This window comes from Protopterus annectens, chromosome 16.part0 (genome assembly GCF_019279795.1).
Source record: "Protopterus annectens isolate FY-2018-M chromosome 16.part0, PAN1.0, whole genome shotgun sequence".
Lineage (NCBI taxonomy): Eukaryota > Metazoa > Chordata > Ceratodontiformes > Protopteridae > Protopterus > Protopterus annectens.
Genome location: NC_056750.1, coordinates 473,656,306 through 473,680,939, shown reverse-complemented (window position 1 = coordinate 473,680,939; position 24,634 = coordinate 473,656,306). Strand labels below are relative to the sequence as shown.

Here is a 24,634-nt window from a genome sequence, read left to right as displayed (position 1 = left end):
CAGCTTATGTTCACCTCATTTCTGTTTTGTTTCATTTCTTTATTTTTTTTATTTTATTTAACATTTGTTTACCAGAAAAAGTCTGACTGGACACAGGTCCATTTTCAGCGGAGCCCCAGGGAGAAAAGCTCCAAAATCACAAAAATACATAATAGTACAATAAAAGTTGAAAAAATACAGAGAATAGTATATAGCTCTAGAGTATGAGCTATGCAATACAAAAACATAATTGAATTATTTACAGATCATACAGTACAAAAATAAATTGACTATTTACATATGGATACATTGTAGAATGGTTGGTACAGAATTGATGTATGTATGTGCTGAACAGATTTCAGAGTTGCTATACAATATGTAATTTATTGATTCAAGTAAAACATTTTCTGCTGATATATATACATGGTCAACTACAGGCATATATTGCGCATTCATTCAGTAGTAAGTAGTGGACCTTTCTCGGGTGAGGTTGCTAAAATACTGTTACTTTAAACTAGCCATCACCTGTGCAAGTGCAGAGCCAGGTTTCGGTTAAGTGTGACTTTAGAAGATTTTTAAATTGAGCTATAAGGTGGGTTGAGGTTATTGGGGATTGCAGTTTGTTGCATATCTTGGGGATGAAGTTTGAGAATAGGGCGTTCCCAGCAGAGTTGTTTGCTTTCCTGATGCTAAGTAGTAGTTTGAGAATAGGGCGTTCCCAGCAGAGTTGTTTGCTTTCCTGATGCTAAGTAGTAGTTTGAGAATAGGGCGTTCCCAGCAGAGTTGTTTGCTTTCCTGATGCTAAGTAGTAGTTTGAGAATAGGGCGTTCCCAGCAGAGTTGTTTGCTTTCCTGATGCTAAGTAGTAGTTTGAGAATAGGGCGTTCCCAGCAGAGTTGTTTGCTTTCCTGATGCTAAGTAGTAGTTTGAGAATAGGGCGTTCCCAGCAGAGTTGTTTGCTTTCCTGATGCTAAGTAGTAGTTTGAGAATAGGGCGTTCCCAGCAGAGTTGTTTGCTTTCCTGATGCTAAGTAGTAGTTTGAGAATAGGGCGTTCCCAGCAGAGTTGTTTGCTTTCCTGATGCTAAGTAGTAGTTTGAGAATAGGGCGTTCCCAGCAGAGTTGTTTGCTTTCCTGATGCTAAGTAGTAGTTTGAGAATAGGGCGTTCCCAGCAGAGTTGTTTGCTTTCCTGATGCTAAGTAGTAGTTTGAGAATAGGGCGTTCCCAGCAGAGTTGTTTGCTTTCCTGATGCTAAGTAGTAGTTTGCTGCTGGAATGGAGAGAGATTGTTTGTGGTTGTAGTAGGTTTTGGAGAGAAGGTGTTTTATCTGGATGATGCAGGATTTTATGGGCAAAGGTTAGAGATGTAGACAACAAAGAAATAGTCCATGAGGAGTTAACTGTGCTCAAAGACACAAACCAAGATAAAAATAAAACAATAAAGCACAGATGCATGACTAGAAGCATAAAGTAAAAACAAGTTTAATAACACAGTAAGCGCTTTCACACAATACAATGTGCTTCCTCAGACCACAAGAAACAGATATCACATATCAAACTTTTATACTGTCAGAGTCAAATCAATTAATTATTCAATTAAAACAATTAAAAGACATCTTCATTTAAAGAGACAGAGTTTAATAGAAACTCTGCCATTTAAGCCAGGAAATGTATCTGCTTGCATGGTTATGATCCAATGTAATTCTCTTGTCTTAGTGAAGTTTTTCAAATCCCTGCCCTGGCTACTTGCTGTAATAAGTTCAGTAGCCCTAAAAGTAAGTGTGTTCATTCCCTATTTCCATATAATGTTTGGCAAGTGCATTACATGAATCACCAATATTAATACAATAGGAATATTCTTTTATACGTTCCAACAAGGACCTATTTGTCTTGCAAATGTAAAAACAAGGGCAAGACTTTACAGCAAGCCAGATATATCAAATTTCTAGTAGAACAATTTGCTTTAATGTTGAATTTATATTCTATATGTGTGACAGGATGTACAAACACTGGTGAACTATCTATAAGGGAACACAAACTGCATCTACTGCAGCTATAAGTCCCTGGAGAATCAGAACGACTTCTCATTCTTCTGTCGCTATTTTTATAACACAATTGCCTTTTCAGGGATTTTTTTTTTTTAAAAACAACACAGGGTTTATCACCTACTATTTTAATATCATCTAAATGTAAAATAGACCAGTTAGATCTAATGATACTTAAAATGTCAGAAACATCACTGGTATAATAGAGCGAGAGAGGAACGTAGTGTTTTCTGTCTGTGATTGACCGGTGTACCTTCAAGAACTTGGTTAGAAAAATGCGGTCTGTCTACCTTTCCTAAGGTTAAAACATTCACTGATATTACTGTCCACTTCTTTCTTCTTATACCCCTTGATTCAAACCCATTCTTCAGCTTGGCTATGTCCTAAACAAACTTTTCATTAGTATTATTCAATCTTGAAATCCGCATTCTCTGCCCTTTCATAATATTCTGAAAGATATGGCCAGGGTGCATGCTGTTTCTTTGTAATTAAGTATTTTTTTCTAAATAATGTAGTATGGAACCTATACAATGTGTCTCTTTGTACAAAGACATCTAAAAAGTCAAGACCTTCCCTAGAAAATTTATAAGTAAATTTCAAAAAATTAGTTGTTTGCAAATATTCAACAAACTGTAGCAGCTGAAACTCGGTTCCACCCCATAATAAAAAGAGATCTACAAATCTCAGAACTTTAAAACAGGGATATGATTTTTAGAATTCAGCACAAAAACGTTCTCCCACTAGGCCATAACAATGTTGGCATAGCTATTGGCACACGAAGTGTGCCCATAGCTACGCCAACTTTCTGTAAGTATAGCTGTTTCTCAAAAAGAAAAACATTAATATCTAAAACAACCTCCAAAAACATACAAATCAAATCAACATCCTTTGAGTCATAATCACTATTTTTAACCAAAAATTCTCAAACCGTATCAATCACTTGATGGTTAGGGATGGCTGTAAATAGAGACAACATCCAATTTAACTAACAAACGGTCTTGTGATATAACATCTGCCTCACTAAACCTATATAGATCTTCCAAAAACTGCTTGGTGTCATTCAATCTTGTGGTTCCTTCACTAAAATAGGTCTAAGTTGCTTTTCTATAAAAATAGAAAAGGGCTCAGTGAGCCATCTGTTTCCAGAGACTATAGGTCTAAAAGGAGGCCTAACTAAGTTCTTATGTACTTTGGGTAGTCCCTGGAAAATAGGGATTAGGGGATGCTCAACTAGCAGTCAAACAAAGTTCCTTTCTTATCAATTTACTATAATAACAGTCATATAAAGCAGCATAAACTTGCTCACTCAAGCTCTCTACAAAGTCATAATTCATCTCAGCATAAGTTTTATCATCAGATAACATATCACGACTGGTGCTAGAATAGTAACTATAGTCCATCACCACAATCACACCGCCTTTATTTGCACTCTTAATAATGATGTCATCATCCTGCTTTAATTTGATCAATGCTCTTCTTTCATCACTATTCAGATTAAAAAATCTATCTCTAAGCTGACCACTTCTATATGCCTCTTCAAGATCATGCTCACATTTCTTACTAAACGTCTCAAGGAGACAATGCAATACAGGTTGAAATATACTAGACTTTTTAAAAACAGTAGATTAAATTTTGTCTGCATACATACTTTTAAGCATAACATTGTGCACAAACATCTTTAAGCCAATAACAGTTTCACTAAATTGTGAGCACTGGGCCGGTATGAAAGAAAGGCCCCGTTTTAATGATTGTTCCTGTAACAAAGTCAATGTCTTACTTGAAATATTGTAAATCAATGAGTTTTCATGTCCATCCACATCCATTTGATGTTCTGAGATGGTGGATCCTCCACTGTGTCTGGCGTTTCCTTCCACGACTCATGGATCGAGGGTGGCGATAAAAATCCCTTCTTCTAATAGGTAACAGTAGCAGAGGAATACTGGTGGGCATTGCTGCATTCATGGTTCTCTTCTGGACATCTGGCAGTTTCCTCAATTCAACTGTAGAGCTAGAGGAACCATTCACTTGCACAGAGCAGGTGGGCGTGTTCATCTGAGGATCTGGATTTAGCTATACTGACTGAGCTATTATCCACGTCTGTTTCAGAACGAGGTACCCATGGCAATGATAGGAGCATTCTTAGATGTATTGTCAGTATTGTTTACATTATTCACACTAGTATCACGCGGCCAAACAAAACATTACCTTTCAGGAAAGCCAACAGGTCTCTCTCCAGTTTTTTTATGTTTTTGAACCCTGAGCCACTGTTCAAAAGAATATATGTTATCTAGAACATTGTCAAGCTTATGCAGAAAATTATCGGCGGACTGACTTAAAAGTTCAGCACATCTTTTATTAACCTGCTCAGTGAGTTCAGCCTCAATGGGTTTGAAAAAGTCTAAAAGCAAACAAATGTAGTTAAAACTACATTCGATATTAAACTGCTGCCATTTACTCAGCAATTGAGGGTAGATTTCACCGTAGGTAGGCAAATTTAAAATGCGCAATACACATGGAATAACTTTATGGAAGATGCAGGCTTCAAAATGTAGGTGCTGCCACTGAATACGTTTGAGTTTAAACCAATCATTTTCAAGTTCATGCACTCCCATGTAAAGTCTGATTTCATCAACATTACTCACATTATCTTCTTGCTCAGGTTCAAGTGTAGATTTAGCCAATAAAGGATTCATATCCAGACTTAACATCCTTCCAAAACGGTCTTTGGCATCAGTCCCATGTTTACCAGGAACAAAATCAAGCTCTAAATCCAATCTCTCGGCCATGCTTCCAGGGGGAACAATAGCTGCAGATACAGGTAACAAAGAAATATTCCCCGAGGGATGAATTGTGCTCAAAGACACAAACCAAGATAAAAATAAAACAATAAAGCACAGATACACGACCAGAAGCATAAAATTAAAACAAGTTTAATAACACAGTAAGCGCTTTCACACAATACAATGTGATTCCTCAGACCGCAAGAAACAGATGTCACATATCAAACTTTTATACTCGAAAAAAAGTCAAATCAGTCATTCAATTAAAACAATTGAAAATACTTCTTCATTTAAAGAGACTTCTGGCTTTTAAGACCGGTTTAATAGAAACTCTGCCATTTAAGCCAGGAAATTTATCTGCTTGCGTGGTTATGATCTGATGTAATTTTCTTGTCTCAGTGAAGTTCTTCAAATCCCCGCACAAGCTATTTGCTGTAATAAGTTCAATAGCCCTAAATATAAAAGTGTGTATTGTGTGAAAGCGCTTATGTTATTAAACTTGTTTTTATTTTATGCTTCTGGTCATGTATCTGTGCTTTATTGTTTTATTTTTATCTTAATTTTAATGATGTACAGTGATGTGTCCGAGAAGGGGAATCTGTGATGAACATAGCAATTTTATTATAGCAGGAATCTAGTTTAGAAAAATCAGTTTTTCTGAGATTAGTTAAGATGGGTGAGGCATATAAAAGTTTTGACAAGAAGTGGGTATGGGCAATGGTTGTTTTTGTGTTTATGTTTAGGAATTGTTTATTTCTATAGAGGGTGCCTAGTTTCTTATGTACTTTCTTGATGGTTTGAGAGATATGGATATCAAACTTTAAGGTGCTGTCAATTTCGACACCCAGAGGTTTGGTGTGGGTTACTGGATAGACAGTGGTTTTCTTTATAGATGTGATGTGATGGTGAATGGCAGGGTTGATGAGGGTGTTTTTGTAGGGTGGAACAGGAGGAGTTTAGTTTTGCTGGGGTTTAGAATGAGCTGGATGTTAGTGAGCTATGTTTCAGTTGCCAATAGGAAAGAATTTTGGGTTTCATACTTTTGTAAGATATATTGGAAATGTATTGTGGCCCTTCAATTGCTGGGGCCCCATTTGTACAATAAGCTGAAGAAAAAAGCCCAACATTGAGAAAGGGTATAGACCCAAAAGCTTTGTTGTTTTAATAAAGATGTTTCTTGACGTTGGGCTTTTTTCTTCAGCTTATTGGAGTTTTATTCCAGTTTTACAGCAATTACCTTTGTCTGCCCCATTTGCACAAGACAGGACTGTTTTGTCTACAGCTACACAAACTTTACAGATGATGTTGACTTGTGTTGTATCCTAGACAATTATAACAGGCTGTGACTATTCCAGGAAGAAGCTAGTCATTACATGGCTAGTGTTTGCATTTCTGAGTACTAGGTTTAGCTCAAGAAACAAGAAATGGATGATTAGGGCGTGTTAGAAACCATGCATGTGCAACTAAATTATACCTATATTCCTAAATTAATAATCTTTTTTGAAATTTGAGGACACTGCAAAAGTGTGGTTTACATTTGTAATATAATGTATATATAACAGCAATTAGATTTTGGTATTTGTCCATATAAAAAGTATAAAAAATGCAAAGGGGAATGGGTAACATGTTATGCACAGAAAAATATGAGGTTATGTACCATTTGTAGCACTGTAACATTTTCAGACTAAGGTAGGTTGAAGGCTTCACTGGGCAATTATAAGCTAATGAAGAGATGCACAATCATATCTCTTTTGAGGCTTACTGTTGCTTCATTTTTCACCTTGTTCGTTTTCTTGGAAAATAAGGACTCCTGGCATGATGTTGGCATCAGTTGGTCCAAGTCAGGTTAAGTAGAATGTCTTAGGGTGTCTTATAAGTGGATACTGTGAGGGCAGCACAGTCTAAGCTGTATTACATAGCATCAACATGCATTAGTTAAGTACTCAGAGGAAAATCAAAGAGAGGAATATGAGTGAAGCAGTATCCTGGTATATGTGCTTCATTTTACTCTTCCAGTAGCTAAAGCGTACTTCTTTAACAGCTGTCACTTGGGCATCCTGTAGTATAATTTTATTTACCAGAGAAGGTTGCATCCATTCATAGAAAGTGTATGTCACAGCCCTGATGGTGTTGAATTTACCTCTCCTCTACAAGGATTGCCTGTGTAAATAAGTACCATGGTATCAATTTTCTGGATTAACAGATTTACCAGGCATATATTAAATGACTGACACTGTTAAAAACAATAACCTACATGTGATGACTGTGAGTTACAGAGTTCTGAAGTAACACAGAAGCATCCAAGTAGAAGTTTTGTCCATTATAGTCATAAACATACACACACACACCTTCTGAACAGATACATTTATTTGTATTTGTTTAATAAATATACCGAAAATTAAAAAATAAAAAAGATGGTTAACATCTGGTTACCTTTTTTGCTAACGGTGTCAATTTCTCAGCTAAAAGCAGAAACTATAGCTATTGTTTGTTTAACTAGAATTTCTCATCTACAAGGCATTGTTAAAAGATTCCACTGTATCATTCAGATATGCTGAGCACTGGTTGTATAGGGCTTGATATAGGTGATTTGTTAGTATATATCCTATCTGGTACATGCCGATAAAGGCAGAACATTGCCACAGAACTTTCTGTACAGTTTAAAAAGTAAACAGTTAAAGAAGAAAAGACACTCTGAATTACCACTGGCTCGAAGCACTCCTTAAAATGGAGAACAACATTTGTGCTGTAACAGAGATCTGGTTCAAGGCAGAAAGCACCCCTGCACTACCAGGCTATAACTCATTCCACACCTTTTGGCCCCAAAAGCTCCAAAGGTGGTGGTGTTTCCATATTCAAAAAGATCGCACACCTCTAGACTGGTAGCCCAACATAACGCATCTGAGATACTTCAAGTGCAGCTAACATTGGATAAGACAGCGATTCAGGGTGTAGCCTGCTATAGGTCCCCAACCATGTCCTAAGACTCGCACTCCACATTCCTAAGCACCCTGGAGAATATTAGGGTCCAATCTAACACTGTCATACTGGGCGACTTCAACTATTCCACCATTAACTAGGAAAACTACTTGTGTACCAATACACTTGCCCAACAATTCCTGGAATTCATTAATTCCAATGCCCCGGACCAGCTCATTCTTGTCCCCACTAAATGTAGCAACATCCTTGACCTGGTGATTACTAACATGGGCGATTATTGTTCTACACCAGTAGTCAACTCCTCCTGGTTAGATACAACCACAAACTAATCACATTGGAAATCTACATCCCTCCCACCCACTCCCACCCCTCCACAAAGCTAACCACCATGAAAAACTTCTCCAAAGCTAATTTTGGGTTCCTAAAAACAGAGGTGGCTAAATTCATGGCACCCATGCAAATGGAGAATAGTTGCATGACTGCGAATCATACACCAATGCACTGTACAAACATGTACACAAATGCATGGATCTCGCCATACCCAATAGAACCAAGACACTCCTCCAAAAAGGAAACCAATCAGATGGTCTCCTGCCATAAACACTCTACAACAGAAGGAGGAAACTGATGTGGAATAAGGTAAAGTCCCAAGACTGGAAAAACTCCCTTATCAGCCTCAACAAAAAGTTGAGATCCCTCATCAAATCCTCTAAAGCTAGCTATGAAAACAGAATTGCAGCAGATAGTAAAGACAACCACAAGGCCTTCTATAGTTATGTAAAGAATCTTCATGGCAATACCCAGATTTGCTCTGAGCTATTGCGCAATGGTACCTCCTGTACCGAGCCAACAGATATTGCCAATATACTGGCTGACAGATTCACTGCTAACTTTACCCCCTCCAAAGGACCAATCACAATACCAGTAGATTGCCAGACACCCAGTATTACTGCTGCACAGGTTAAACAGCACTGTCCAAGCCAAAATTACAGCTTCTATGGGACCTGACAATATCCCTGGCTGTGTTCTACATGAACTGCAGAGTGAACTGCCACCTCACCTGTGTTCAATCATGGCCTCACCTCAGGCTTTGTCCTTACCAAATGGCACACTGCAACAGTCATCCCTCTCTAAAAAGGAGGAGTGACTGCAGACCCTGGGAACTATCGCCCCATTAGCCTGATGAGTCTGATATTCAAAGCTATGCAAAGCGTAATCATGGACCTAATAAACAAGGATAGAGGGAATCTCCAAACTCTGGATCCCACTCAGCTTGGTTTTGTGAAGGGTAGATCATGCCTGCTCAACTTGGTTGACTTATTTGAGCCAGTCAGCAGAGCTGTGGATGAAGGCAAGGTGATTCATACAGCCTACCTTGATCTGGCCAAGGCTTTTGATATCATTTCCCACTCAGGAATCATAGAAAAACTCACTAAGCTAGGCATCAACCCCTATATCACTAGGTGGGTTGAAAACTGGTTCACAGATGGAACCCACAGTGTGAAAGTAGCAAACTCCAAGGCAAACTGCAGACCAGTCACAAGTGGAGCCCCACAGGGTTCGGTCCTGGTTCCTCTCCTGTTTGGTATCTAGTTCTCTGAAGTTCAGACCAACACAAAGGGACTCTGGCTAACAAAGTTTGCAGACGATTGCAAGTCGGGAGTTATTATTAACTCCCCAAGTGATATTGATATCTTACAGAAAGGCCTTACTGAGACCAACAACTGGTGTTAGAAACATGGCATTAAGCTCAATGCCAAAAAATGTCGTCACCCCCCTTGGGAAAAACCCACTTCCCTTGAATTACCACACCGATGGTAGTCCACTGAACACAGAAGGCATTATAAGAGATCTGGGAACACAGGTTGACAGCAACCTCTCTTATGACCACCATATTGCCTCTGTGGTCAGAAAGTCCTTCTATGTGGTACATCTCATTACTAAGGGTTTTCCATCCAGGAAGAAAGAGGTCATTGTCTCCCTCTACTCTTCCCTCATTAGGCCAGTCATCGAGTACAATGCTGCATTTGGAATGTACCTCACTAGACACCTGCAACAACTGGAGAGGCCACAAAAGTACCTCACAAAGAGGATCCTAGGCCTTAAATACTTGTCCTATATTGACAGTCTCAAAAAACGCCAACTATTTGCTGTCTCATATCACCTACTTAGAGGTGATCTCTGTTTGACTTACAAAGCCATGTCTGACCCAGCTCTGTTAGAAATGCTACATCTAAGGAAATCCCAATCCCTCTGCACCACATGCTCCAGAGACCTCAACCTCATTACCACAATCAACAGAACATGCTGGAGGGACAGGTTCATAACCCAGAGACTGCCCATGATATGGAATAGACTTCCCATACATGTCAGGCAGAGCACCTCACTGGCCCTCTTCAAGAGAAATCGTGATGAGTGGATGGGAAATAGAAAATTCAGCCTGGGGATCACTCCAGTGGCTCTACTCGACAGAGGCACTGGGAACTATGGTCTGGTGGCACAATGCCAGTGTAATCCTATGGGCTAAGCTTATAAAGGCTCCAGAGTCATTAGCCTAGTACACACCTATGAACCTAATTAGCTCTCAGTTTCTCAGTTAAAAATGTAATCTAGGGCCATTTTCTCTATGATGTCCCAAAAGATGTGAGAAAGTGGAAAAGAGCTTCCAGTCCTTGTATCCTTAAAGATGACTACACACACAGATGGAAAACTGGCATTTTCTCATGGGGGAATCAGACTGAGTCAGTAATGCTTCTTAATCAGTTTCTGTACCATTTTCTAGCGGTTCTCTCCTTACTGGTAACCTATCCACCATTACAGTGGAATTTATAAGCTGCTGCAGCTGAATTAACTTAAAAATTGCATCTAGTCTATGAACAAGCCATTTTCATTCCACAGTCTAAACTGAAACATTTGTCTTTCTATTTTTTGTATTTTGAATTGACAGTATTTTCTCCTCTGCAAAACAACCATACTGAAATTTTTACTGCCCCATCAAACCTTCACCTTGAAGAAGATTTAAACAAAAAAAGACCAAACACTATGGAAGATAGTTCCTTTGTCCTGGAAGTAAAAACACAGCATTATAATAGCTGTTTCCTTCAGTTTGTTATTCCTTAGCTTTGTATTAAAGGACCTGTATGCATGTTCTAGTTAGAGTCCAAGTTTTAGGGAATCTGATCCCCTTTCCATGCCTTCTAGTAGCCTCTATAGACAGTTTGTTTCATTTTATTAACAAAATACACTAAATATACACTGTGAAACATAAAACAACAAACACAAAAGTCTTGTTGAGGCAGCCTGGAAGGAAATCCGTCGGAATGCCAAGGTAGAATAAATCAAATTCCTTCAATAAATCTAACAAAGTTAAGTGCTTTAATTTCTTAACAAAGAAAATTCTTCAGAACTAACCATCTCATTCACTCTAAACCATATATTCACTAAACAACCAGAAACAAGCTAGCTTAAATAAAACATTAATTGAGATTTAAATTATTTAAAGAAACATGTATTAAAGAAACGTGTATATAAAAAGCACTAAACATCCTAAAAACTATTAAACTTCCATATTTTTCAATTTTAATAAACAATTAATAGACACTACATCATTGATCCCCGGCCAATTAGTAGCATTTAAAAGAAGTTGCCACTTAAGTTCACATTTATTTAAGTGCTCACTGGTAACATAGTCCCTCGAATCATGCTTAACTTGTTCCATCACAACAAATCTAAAATTTTTTAATGTAAAGTCTGTGCTCATATATTCTTTCTTTCATTTTCCTAGATGTTTTCCCAACATAAAAGGCAGGACACATGGAACAGCAGGCCACATATACTATCTGAATAGAGTCACAAGAAAAATGTCCTCTGATTTTATATTTAATACCATTGATATTTATACTATTAGTGGTTAATACATAAGAACACTGATCAGTGGTCTAGTTTGTTCTAAACAATGTTTAAAAGATCTTGCATTCCTATATCTTATACAAGGGGAATATACCAATAACTTAACATTCTTATCACCCAAAGAGAACAACACCCAATTAGTTAAAAGAACTTTGGCAATAGCATAACTATCAACAGAAAAAGTAGAAATAAACAATTTTTGATGATCAGGCACAGGTTCAGACTTCCCATACCCATTAATTAAAGATTTAGCATCTCTCACTTCAGCTCTGGATGTTACAGTATCCCTTTGACCCAATAATGGTAAATAAAAACCTTGTTCTCTCTTCTGAATTACTTCATCCTTAATCTCTAACAAAAATTAGTTAGTATATCCCCTTCTTTCAATCATCTCTAAAACAAAGTCACTGTCACATTCTTGATAAAAAAAACTTTTTGGTGACCATTCTGGCCAATCTTACCAGCTGCCCCTTTACCACCTCCTTATTCTGATCTTTTGGGTGCCAGCTGATATAATGCAAATATAAATTCCAAAAGGTTGACTTCCTAAAAATATTGGCCATGAAATGATGCATACTTTTCTCCATTATTATGTCTAAAAACAAAATTCTACAGTCACCATACACATAAGAAAACTAAATATTCAGTGGTATTTATGTAAAACACAAAATCAAACCATCTCACTTTGTGTCAATCCAAATTAAAAATATGTCCAGGTAACGTGTAAAAGGCCTAGTATACATACTCAAGCAATGTAGGAGTGATTTGTGACATTATAAAAAAGAACTCACCAGATGTCCTTCGTGGTTCACTGTTGCAGTTATCACTGTAGGGTTCTTCCTGCCAGCAGCAGCCCCCGATCGGCCAGAATCCCAAAGTCTGGATCAGGCGCCAGCTGAGGTCGCATGTAACCTGACTTCAATGCGCTGGAAGGTATAAAGACCTCAGCTGACGCCATTTCCCCAGTCTTTCTTGCCATGCGGTGCCCTTTGCAGTTCATTGATGCTGGTCGGCCTGTTCCTGTTTGTTTTGGGATCTAATCCCAGGATTTTCATTTTTTACAGATAAGTACCCCGTTGGGGAGGTCTTTTTCTTGCTCCAGTCAGATGTCAGAAAAAGTTAATAATTGTATTTCTTGTGGGAAGCAAATACCTCATAGGGATTTTCACTCTTACTGTATTCCCTGCCTGGGTCCTGACCACGACGTTGCTAATTGTGTGTTTTGTGCTAGATTTAATCAGCGTACTATTAGACGTAGATATAACTTTGCCTTTTACTATTTTGGAAAAAGGTTTAATTATAACATGTCTTCAGATTCTTTTCTGGCTTCTGGAGTGTGTAAGAGGTGCAGGGATGCAGACAGGCCTCCGAGGTCCACAGCAAAGGATGTTACTCAGTTATCGCCAGTTGCTGGTTCATTGATCGTCAGTGAGGCACCTTTGCAGCCCCTGTTGTCCGCCTCTTTTGAACCAATTGCCTGTACCAACTCTGGTGTGGAGCTGATGGGGTCTTCATAATTGCCAGGGACTGGACCTTCAGATACTGCTCCCTCAGTTGGGTCCGGAGCCGGTAGGCAGGTACCGGATTCTGAGGGAGTTCTCAGGCCTTCTCAGCTTCCTGTGATTGTGGATTCAGGTTTACATGCTAAGTCAAAGTCTAAAGCTAAAGTGAAGTGGCTAGCACAGGCGCCTTTTGATCATGGTCCTAGGCCTCAGAAGCAGATGCTTCGGATGGCTGAAGATCTCTTAACTATGATCAGGGGTTCTCATCCCCCTCCTGACAAAAAGCCTAGATTACAGTCCAATTATGATTCTTCAGACCAAATTTCTGTTTCTTCTGCTTCCTCCCTTGAGCAGGATTATTCTTTTCCTCTTTGAGGATTCTGATGCTGAGGATTCCTTTCCTTCCGCCTCTCCTGAGGATTATTCTTTTGGTGAAACTTTGCATGATATGAGGGTGCATTTTCACTGGGAAGGGCAGGAATTCTCTGAATCCAAGAAAAGGCTTAGGGATTTTCTTCTCCCACAGCATAAACCTCTGGCTATTCCCCCCATATTGGACATTGTTGATTATGTTTTTCAGAAGTTTCTCTCTCTCCTGATTCTTTTCAACCTACTCCAGCCAAGCCGGATAGGTATTATAGGGTTCCAGATTCTCATAACTTTCTTTTTAAAAATCTTTTGCCTGATCCGGAAACAATTTTTCAGGGTCCTAAGGGTGTTAAAGCGGCCTCTGCTAAAAATCCTATTCCCTTTGACCGAGAGTCCAGGGCTTTGGAGAGATGGGGTGGAAAGGTTTATACTTCTGCTACATTGTCTATTAGGACTTTGAACTGTCAATTTCATATGCTGAAGTATCAGCAATACCTTTTGTCTGTATTTCAACAAAAGCTGTAAGTTGTGTCTATTGGTGCGGATAATCAGGAGTTACAGGATTTACTGCATGCTATTGAACAGGTGGGTAAACATACCCTGCATTGTGGTTTTGATTCTTTGGAAGCTTCTTGTAGGGCTGCGACAACTGGCATTGTTATTGGAAGACATGCTTGGTTAAGGGATCAAAGCTTGCCGGATAAGATTAAAGCCAAACTTTTGGATGCCTCTTTGCAGCACGATGTTCTGTTTGGGTCCAAAGCTGAAGAGGTATTGAAGAAAATGGAAGACAAAGCCAAATCTATGCAGACGGTTAAGGATTTTCTACAGGTGCAACCTCCTATATTTAGCAGATGCTGGCCAACTAAACCTTGGTCCTTTCCAGGCTCAGACAGGTCTCAGAGAGGCATATTCAGGTGTTCCAGAGGTAGGGGTCAGTCACAGTCCCATTTTAGGAATAGGCAGTGGAGTGCCCCCTCTCCCAAGGAAGGTGAAGATAAGTCTCAACCCTACTGAAAGCAGTCTTTATGACTTTCCCTTTCTGGTTCCAGGGGCTCCTCTCCTGGAAGCTCCTTTGGGGGGAAGGATTTTTCTTTTTTATCAAAATTGGAGCCACATAACCCGGGACATATGGGTTCTGGACATAGTCTCAAGAGGTTACAGATTTCATTTCCACACTGTGCCAAAACCAAACGGTTGGGCAGACCTGCCAAATCATCAGTGGGCAGAGGCACAACGGCAGGTTCAGTCCCTCCTGGCTATAAGGGCCATAGAATTGGTGCCAACTTTAGAAATAGGGCAAGGTTTTTATTCCAGGATTTTCCTGGTTCCCAGGAAGGAAAATTCGTGGAGACCAATCCTGGACCTCTCTGTACTAAACACTTTCCTAGATATACCAAAATTCATGATGCTCACTCTGCAGCAGCTGCTACCTATGTTGGGCAAGTACGCTTGGATGGTGACTTTGTACTTGAAAGAGGCTTACCTGCATATTCCTATAAGGCAAGATTGCAGAAGGTATCTGCGTTTCAAAGCAGGCTCGAAACATTACCAGTTCTCTGTGCTGCCCTTTGGCTTATCTACTACGTCCAGGGTTTTTACGAAGTGGCAGGCACCAGTAATGGTATTTTGCAGACAGAAGGGGATTCAAATTTACCCTCATCTGGACGACTGTCTTCTTCAAGTGGATGACAAAGACGCTCTACTTCGGCATCTAGCTTTTGTGCAGCATCTTCTTCAATGTCTTGGTTTCACAGTGAATCTAAAGAAATCAAACCTGGTACCCACACAACAGATTATTTTCCTGGGTGCTCTTCTGAGTACTTCAACCCAGATGGCTTCCTTTACACCAGACAAAAAAGTGCAACTGGCTTCTTTTTTCTGACACCTTGCTTCAGTGAAACAGCTGACTGCAAGAAAAATTCTGCAGGCTTTGGGTTACATGGCCTCCTGCATTCTGCTAATACCATATGCAAGGCTGCATATGAGGAAACTGCAGTGGTACCTCAAGAGTGTCTGGTCTCAGCATTACCACAGTTTGGAAACAGTGGTCACGATTTTGCCTTGTCTCCAGCGAGTGTTTCTTTGGTGGGCTGAAGCCTGTCTACAGAACATGGGGAAGCCTTTTTGTCCTCCGCCGACCGACCAAGTTCTGACAACGGATGGTTCAGATTATGCCTGGGGGGAGCCCACATGCACGGGAGATGTCTTCAGGGTGTTTGGACGAAGGAGCAAACGCACCTGCACATAAATTTGAAGGAGATGTTAGCTGTACAGAATGCCCTGATAGCCTTCAGGGACCTTCTACCAGGACAATTGTTGATACGGACAGACAACACTACAGTGATTTGGTACATCAACAAGCAGGGGGGCTCTCACTCTTGCCCCCTGTGCAGATTAGCCATGAATCTCTGGTACACTGCTCTGACCTGCAGTGTTGACTTACAGGTGCAATTCCTGCCAGGGAAAGACAACACTCTGGCAGATGCCTTGAGCAGACGCATTTCAGATCCACACGAACGGATGTTGGATGTTCGGATATTCAGGATGATTATAAAGGCTTGGGGATGTCCGGACACAGATCTCTTTGCATCCCCTCAGAATCATCAACTTCCAACATTCTGCACAAGGACCTACCACAAACTAGCATGTAAAGTGGATGCCCTCTCATTCAGTTGGAAACACCTCTCAGTATATGCTTTTCCTCCCTTTCCTCTTTTACCTCGGGTACTTATAAAGATAAAACAGGATAGACCGCACATGATTCTTCTGGCTCCAGTTGGCCTCGGCATTTCTAGTATTCCTCTCTGATGAACTTGGTTCAGGACCCTCCCTGGATTCTGTCTCAAATCCCTCATCTATTGTCTCAACGAGACGGCTGGATACTGCACAGTCATGTCAAGACTTTGCATCTAGCTGCCTGGTGGATCCAGGGTCTGTAAACACCTCTGCCTTTTCCAAACAGGTATTGGATGTAATCCTTGAAGCTAGACGGACCAGCACTGGAAAATCTTATGCAGGAAAATGGAAAAGATTTTGTTCCTGGAGTCAAGTCCAGGGTGGTGATTCTTCTGTTCCGAACATTCCTCTAATTTTACAGTATCTGACAGAGTTATTACATACGGGCCTATCTTTTTCATCTGTTAAGCTTCATGCTTCTGCTATTTCTGCACATTACGATACGGATCTTCCGATTTTTTTTCTCATCCATTGCTTAAACAATTTCTTAGAGGGGCTAAGAATATTCGGCCACCTATAAGGGCTCCTGTTCCCACTTGGGATCTTAACTATGTTATGGAGAAATTAACTCTGTCTCCTTTTTAACCTGCAGCTTCCACGGATTTAAAATTTTTGTCTTGGAAAATTGCTTTTCTTTTAGCTATTACCTCTGCTAGAAGAATTTTGGAATTGCAAGCACTCATGGCTGTGGAACCCTTCCTTATTTTCATCAGGATAGGGTATCTCTACGGACTAATCCCACATTTATGCCCAAGGTGGTTTTGGCTGTGGCCTTGAATCAGTCCATTCACTTGCCTACTTTTTATCCTAATCCTCAAAGTGAGGAAGAAAGTCTTTTGCACACTCTAGACGTGCACAGACAGATTCATCTATACCTGGACAGGACCAAGATATTCCGGAAATCTGATCAGTTTGTCGCTTATGCTCCTACTGTTCAGTGGAAAGCAATCACTAAGCAAACTATTTCCAAGTGGATTGCCCATTGTATCAAGTTCTATTACTCTTATCATGGCAATCCGGTTCCTGTTAAAGTTAGAACTCATTCTACCTGGGCTACTGCTACTTCAGCAGCTTTTCTTTGTGGGGTTCCTACCAAGGATATTTTGGAATCTGCTACTTGGAGTTCTGTGCATACTTTTTCTAAGCATTACAACCTCCCTCTCTATTCTAAATCCAGGGCAGGTTTTGCTTCTGTGGTTTTGCAAGGTTTTGTGACCGCTCCCTCTATTTCTCCTCCAGCCACCCTTTCTTAGCTTTGGGACTCAACCCTACAGTGATGACTGCAACAGTGAACCACGAAGGACATAGTACAGTTGTGTACTCTTACCATAAATGTAGATGTTCGAATGTGTTCACTGTTGCAGTCTGGGTTACCCTCCCTCCTATCCCCTTTTTTGTTTTTTCCTTGAGTATTTTCTGTTATGAGGTATTTTGGCTGCTGAGGTTTTTGGGCATGGTTTCTTTTTTAGCCATTTCTTTCTGGGCACCTGACATCTGGGGCAAGAAAAACTGGGGAAATGGCATCAGCTGAGGTCTTTATACCTTCCGGCGCATTGACATCAGGTTAAATGTGACCTCAGCTGGCGCCCGATCCAGACTTTGGGATTCCGGCCGATCGGGGGCTGCTGCTGGCAGGAAGAACCCTACAGTGATGACTGCAACAGTGAACACACTCGAACATCTACATTTATGGTAAGAGTACACAACTGTACTTTCTGATGACAGATGACAGTCAAAAGGGCACTAGGACCCACACCGAGTTTTTCATTTCACAACAATAAATCTTTAAAAAGAGAACTATGCAATAAATATACCAAATACAACAACATTCCTTTGTCAGATTGTACGGGTACTTTTCCATGTCAATCTTGTCAAGCATGCAAACATATTTTGACTACAAGCTCTGTTGGACATCTCTCTTTGTGCTATCAAATCCAGTTTGACATTTATGCTGACTGCAGGAGTTTGAATGTGATTTTTTTATGCAAAATGTCAAGTATGCATCAGTTTTTATGTGGGAGAAACAAACCAGTTGCTGAAAAACAGAATACTTGAACATGTTGGGGAAATTCGCAACAAAAAATTTACAAATGCTTTAGCTAAACATGTAACTGATTCTGGCTCTGCTCGTTTTAAATTTACTGTTTTAGAGTACATTGAATGTACCATTAGGGGAGAGGATATCAGAAATATTACTGAACGTGCTGAACTTAGATGGATTATTTTATTAAAAGCAGACTCACCCCCTGGTTTGAATAATAATGTTTCTATCAAACTAGTTTTACAAGCATGTGGTTTAAGGCATTGATTTTATAATATTTTTTAGAATGGTTCTGCCCTACCACTCCCTTAATAGCCATGTTGGTACTATGGTACATGGAACTATGTTCTTCATCTGTAAATATGTTTGTAATTAATTGCTATATTAAATTGTTAATCGCTATGTAATCCAATATAACTACTGTCTGTTTATTTTAACTGTGGAGCTTTTCTCCCCGGGCCTCCACTGAAAATGGACCTATGTCCAGTCGGACAATCCCAGTCAACAAATGTAAATAAATAATAAAAATAAATAAAAATGAAATGTGACCAGATTGTTTTTTCTGATTGGATAACTTGTACATTTAAAAGTGCTACAGTTTGCAATGGAGTATTATGGTCTGAAGAAGCAACTTTCAGCCATGAAAGTGCTTACCTTTTGCTTTATTATTTGTTAAAGTTTTATATGTGTCAGCCGTGGTGGTCGAGCTTGTTTTTACCTGTTTGGTACTAAATGGAAGACCAGCACTGGTAGAGTTTTTAGTATAATCTAGAACAGAAACTGCCATTAAAAAAGGAATAATTAGTAGATCATATAAAATATTGCATGGTAACTATAAGGATCAATCAAAGGAGGTTAGAAAGGATTGGGAAGAGAGATTAGATACAATTCACAAATAAACAATGGGGGATATATTTGTCTCCCCAAATATTCAACAAAGTTTAGAAGATTTAGGATCTTTGCTTCGAAGTTAATACATAGGTATTTTTATACACTATTTAGATGCCAACGATTTTTTCCTTAGGTAGACAGCAAATGTTGGAGGTACAATGAGCAAGAAAGGGGTAACTGGGAACATATTTTCTTGGAATGTAACAAGTTGGCAGACTTTAAAGATTCCTTGCAGACTGCTTTGTCAGAGATACTGAGTGAGTAAATTGGTGTAACTAGGGAAATTACTTTTTTGAGCTATGATACAGAATCAGAATTGCCTAGACATGGTAAGGCCTTGCTGAGTCTAATTATGGTGGTGGATGCCAAAAAAGCAATTGCTAGAAAATGGAAATCAAAGTCTTAACCAACTTTACTAGAAGTAGCAAACATAGTAACAGAGATAAAGCAAATGGAATTGGGATCTTTAGAAAAGGGTAGGAGCAAATTGTATAGGAAAACATCAGAATTGTGGGACCAATACATGCAGCGGAGGAATAAGATTTATCAGAAGGCAGTATTTGAATGAGCTAAGTAATGTTTGGCTTACAATGACTGGATAGATTATAAATGATGTACAATGTTTACAACTACAATTGTCAACATGGTGTGTAATGTATAATGTTTACAACTAGAACTGATGGTCTGTTTTCATTTATATTACTGTATGATTGCCTATGCCATACGTGATGATTTAATAAAGATGTTTCTTGTCTAAAAAATAATTAATGTTGGAGAATGACACACAGCAAACTGAATGATGAAAAACTAAAAAAACTAATGTATGATAAGTACTTTTGTCTCTACAGTCACTTAACAAGGAAAGGTCTTTTAGAGTAATCTCCTACTGTGAAATCAGGTAGAATTTTATCAGGCAGTTAATTTAGTTCCTTTTTATTTATATGGTAAAAGTAAAAGGTGCATATAGGAGTTTAGTAAAATTTGAGTCTGGTGAAGGTATGTTTAGATTAATAAAAATAGGGGATGAAGAGAATTCAGCAAGTTGATCACTAGGCTAAAGGGACCTAAAAAGTTCTGAATTGAGTTGCTGTTTGAAGAATAACTTATATTTTTTCTAGTTATTAGTTGGTTTAGGTTTTTATAGAAATATTTGAGTTTTGATAGTAATAAGGTTTATTCATCCTTATAAAGGTGTGCTTTATTTCTTTAGATACAGTTTATAGATGATTAATTTGATCTCTGGGTGGGAGTTTTGTACTGCTGTTTGGTCATGCAATTTCAAAAGGTATATTACTTTTGGCATTTGCTACATATTTTTTGTTGGACTTTTGTACCCTCAAAATACTGTTATGACTTAACTTTAGAACTTAAATCTATTATAATACATGATTTAACTCATGGCACAGTGTTTTGCATTTGTAATAACTTTTTTATAAGTCTTTCAGCCTTCACCTGGGGTTATAATTGAAAATGTCCTTGTAACAGATCATTTCCCTAGTTAAGTAACATTTATAGGATGATATGAATGCTATCGGTATATAGAGTTACTGAAATGCTTACTAGATTTCATTCATGTTCTTGTTTACTTCTGCTTGACATATAGTTACTTGAGTGCAATACATTGCTCTCATTTTGGAATTTTGTTGCTGATGTTCTAGTTTATGTAAATTCAAATTTCTTAGCTTAGTATACTACACAAAGTATACATGTACAACACAAGTGGAATTAATGGCATATAAATTTAGCTAGAAAAATAAGTTATAATAAAAAGAAACTTCCTTTCATTTGTTTTACAGCTAGCCTCATGGAGTCGATACTGGGTCATGCTTACAGGTTCAATACTTCTCTATTTTGGTGTCAAGTCACTTAGAGGCACAGAAAGAAAACATGTAAGTAAAATGTAGAAACCATTTCCTGCAGCTAGATAAGTGTGTGTAAAAAAACAAGTATTAGAATTTGTTTCAGAGTGCTTAGGTGATTAAAACAATCAGTTTAACAAAGTTTAAATGTGTGTTACCTGTGGGGCATTATCTGTACTGAACTAGAGAAATGTGACATGTTCTCATTTTGCAATATACTGTATGGATGAAAGAAATAAGAATTGATATAAACAGAGTGGTGTTTAGTTCTGTTGCACTTCTGGAGCCAAGAAGCATTTTCCATTATCTATAGTTCATTTTGTCAAAGGTCAGCAAACTCTTTCCAGTTTCAAACTTTTCAGTAGTTGCACAACATGCTGTCAGGCTTATCAGAGTTTCCTTTATCTGCTGGCTTGCTGCATCTAACATAGCATAAACATTCATGTAAATGAAAGGAAAACAGGCTTTACTTTGTATTATGTTTCAATACAAAATATCTTCCTGTCTCTACATAAAGCTGAGTCACTGCTTTGTTATGTCTATTCAGAGGCTATGTTTAATAATCCCAGCTCAACACTAGAATTCAACTTTTAAATTCGGTATGCAAACAAGGACATTTGCATCATGTACATTATTCTTGCACTTAAATGTAATTTTTAAACTTCAGTTCAACAACTAAACCTTGGTAAAAGTAGAAGGCAGTATAAAATTGAGTTGTTTCAGATACTAAACTAAAGGTTACTTTTTCATGGTTCAAATGTTAAGCTGCTAGTACAGTTTATCTAGTCAAATCTGATCACATTTAGCTCGAGACCAAACAGGCAGTTCATTTCAGTTCTTTACATCGGGACAAAGTCCACAAACCTGACAGTGCATGAAGCCATGACCTTTTATTCTCTGTAACTACTCTTATTCAATCCTGATAATACAGAAATTGGAATAAAATATTGATTTTTAAGTGGTAGAATGATGAAGCTAAACAGTAACCAAATGTTGGTCTTGTATGCTTTTTATACTCACTAACTTATTATTTAATGCTGCTAATACATAAATTGGAATAAAATATTGCCATATAAATACAAATAAAATATGATTTTTAAATGGTAGGATTGTCATGCTGAACAATTACCAAATGTTGGTCTCGTGCTCTTTATTCTCCCTAGGTGTAATTATTGCTGCTAATACAGGAATTGGAATAAAATATTGATTTTTAAATGGTAAAATAATGAAGCTAAACATTTATAAATGTCAGATTCATACGATCCTCCCAGCATTCTTCAGGCACAGTACTGGATAGTAACACTGCAGAACAGTTTCACAGTGACAAATTGCAGAAGCAGTCATTTTTGGTCCACTATTGCCCTCTACCTCAGATACCTTGATGATGATTTTAGTTTGTAGAAGGGATTTGAAGATATATTTATTGAATTTTTTGAATATATAAATGAAACTGCTAGATTTCTTAAGTTAACTTATGACAAGGATTGATCGTCTGTGACTTTTCTGGACATACAAATATGAAAGAATAGTAATTCTACATGTTTTGAGTCTAGTATTTTCTGAAAAAAATAAATTTTTTGATGTTTGTTTACATATTTTAAGTAATCATTTCCGTTGGCAGAAAAGAAACATTTATAAGGGACAATTGATAAGAATTTCCAGGTTGACAGGTGATCAACAATTTGAAATAGAAAAATCTAAACTAAGGGATTATGTTTAAGGAGAGAGAGTACTCTGATTAGTTATTAAATCCAAAAAAAGGACATTTTGGAGTTGCGAAACAGCTTTTTTAAACCTTTATTGGTACAACCCTCTGTTATTAGTTGTAAACAAATATCTTTGTTGGGTAATGAAAAACAAGGGGCTATGGTACTTCCCTTTGCCAAAAAGGTGGACAATGTTAGGGCAAGTATTACCAAGAACTGTAAAGTAATGTAGAGAATAACGAACACGTCTCCAGTCGTTAAGCCTTTATTATGTGTGCAAGACATGGATGCCAAGAAATTCAGCTTCATTCCATGTTGAGAACATAGAAACAGGTTATGATCAGTGAGACCATAATACTTTGTAGTGCATGGAGTCTTACCTACTCCATGTACTATCATTTACAAAATCAAAAAAACAATGTGGGCTTACTGGCTTTGAAAGCCATCAGAGCACTTGGCAAGACGGCAAGTAAGGAAAAAGTCAGAGAGTTTTTAAATACTGCCTTAATTTAAATAAGTTCCTTACAGACTGTCTGCAAACTTCAGAGTACATAGAAGAAAAGATATTCAGGAATTGAAGGAATGTCCCTTCCCTTATACCCGACTGTCACAACACTTAGGGGGTGTGCACCATTTGTTATACACCATTGAAAGTACAGTTACATTCAGGTCTCAAACTACAGTATAGCATAACAAGTTTATCTTTTTTTTTTTTCCAATTTTGGAGCATAATTAGGGTGCTCCATTCATTACATTTGGATCCATTGGACTATTGGACAAACTAGGGGATGCACCTACTTTTGTCTATAAAAGAATGCAATTAGAGAAGGGACATGATGTTTATGGTGATGGAACCCTTTCTAATAAGCTAGTTAAGATGTGTGGAATGTGCCCCGAATGGGCCTATAGTTATAAGGCTGCCTCTTTTTTATTACCTTGAAAATAGTGGCCTCTCAAAACCAGGCCCTTTCAGTGTACAGTGAATTTTAGTTGCAACACTTCTGGAGTGATTTATTTTGTTATATGTGTCAGCTGTTCTTCCTTTTACATTGATAAGACAGTGTGCACTCCTTGAGCATATTTGAGTATAATCATGCTATTAAAAACAAAACAAAAAGCAAATGCACTATATAGGTATACAAAGATCTGTAGGGACTGTATTTTTCATACTGGAAAGGATATTCCACAACAGCACAGGTGGTTGCTGGAAAGATAGATTGGAGAGTAGTGAATTTTATTGGCAGCTCTTAAATCCACTCACCCCCCCATATTAATGTTACTGTTTCTTTTAACAGTATTCTTAGACTCAGAGCATCCAGAATTTGAGGATTACAGTTTTATATTTTCTCATTTTATTTATTACAATACACATATACAGACATGTACAGTATTTTCTTAATAAGCTGCCATCCAGACCATTGCATATAAATATACTTTTATACTTTACTGGAGTGTTTGATTGGTTTTACTGTTTTTTCTATGACCAAAGTAGGGACATGTGATTGTCCAACTGGTATAATTTAATGTGTTTTAAAACATATTTATTCTGATAAAGTTCTACTACATTATTTGGACAAAAGTGCTTCTTTTACAGATTTTTTTTTATTGCTGATTGCTAAAGTTTATTAAACTAGCTCTGTGTGGGCTTCTACGCATACCTTTGTTTTTGTTTTTAAGTTTTGATATTTGTAATTTTAGATATTAGACATTTTTGTCAATATTATGCTCTCTCTCTCTCTCTATATATATATATATATATATCTATATATATATATATATATATAAATATATATATATATACATATATATATATATATACATACATATATATATATATATATATATATATATATATATATATATATATATATACATAT

General features: G+C 38.0%; 1 protein-coding gene across 1 annotated transcript in view; it reads left to right on the top strand.

Moving 5' to 3' along the window:
• RALGPS1 (Ral GEF with PH domain and SH3 binding motif 1) overlaps window positions 1-24,634 on the top strand; it is a 3,844,659-nt gene that overhangs the window by 3,717,253 nt on the left and 102,772 nt on the right. Inside the window, exon 19 of the mRNA XM_044058136.1 lies at window positions 20,989-21,081. Within this exon, the coding sequence (XP_043914071.1) occupies window positions 20,989-21,081 (93 nt within the window). The remainder of the gene's footprint in view (window positions 1-20,988; window positions 21,082-24,634) is intronic.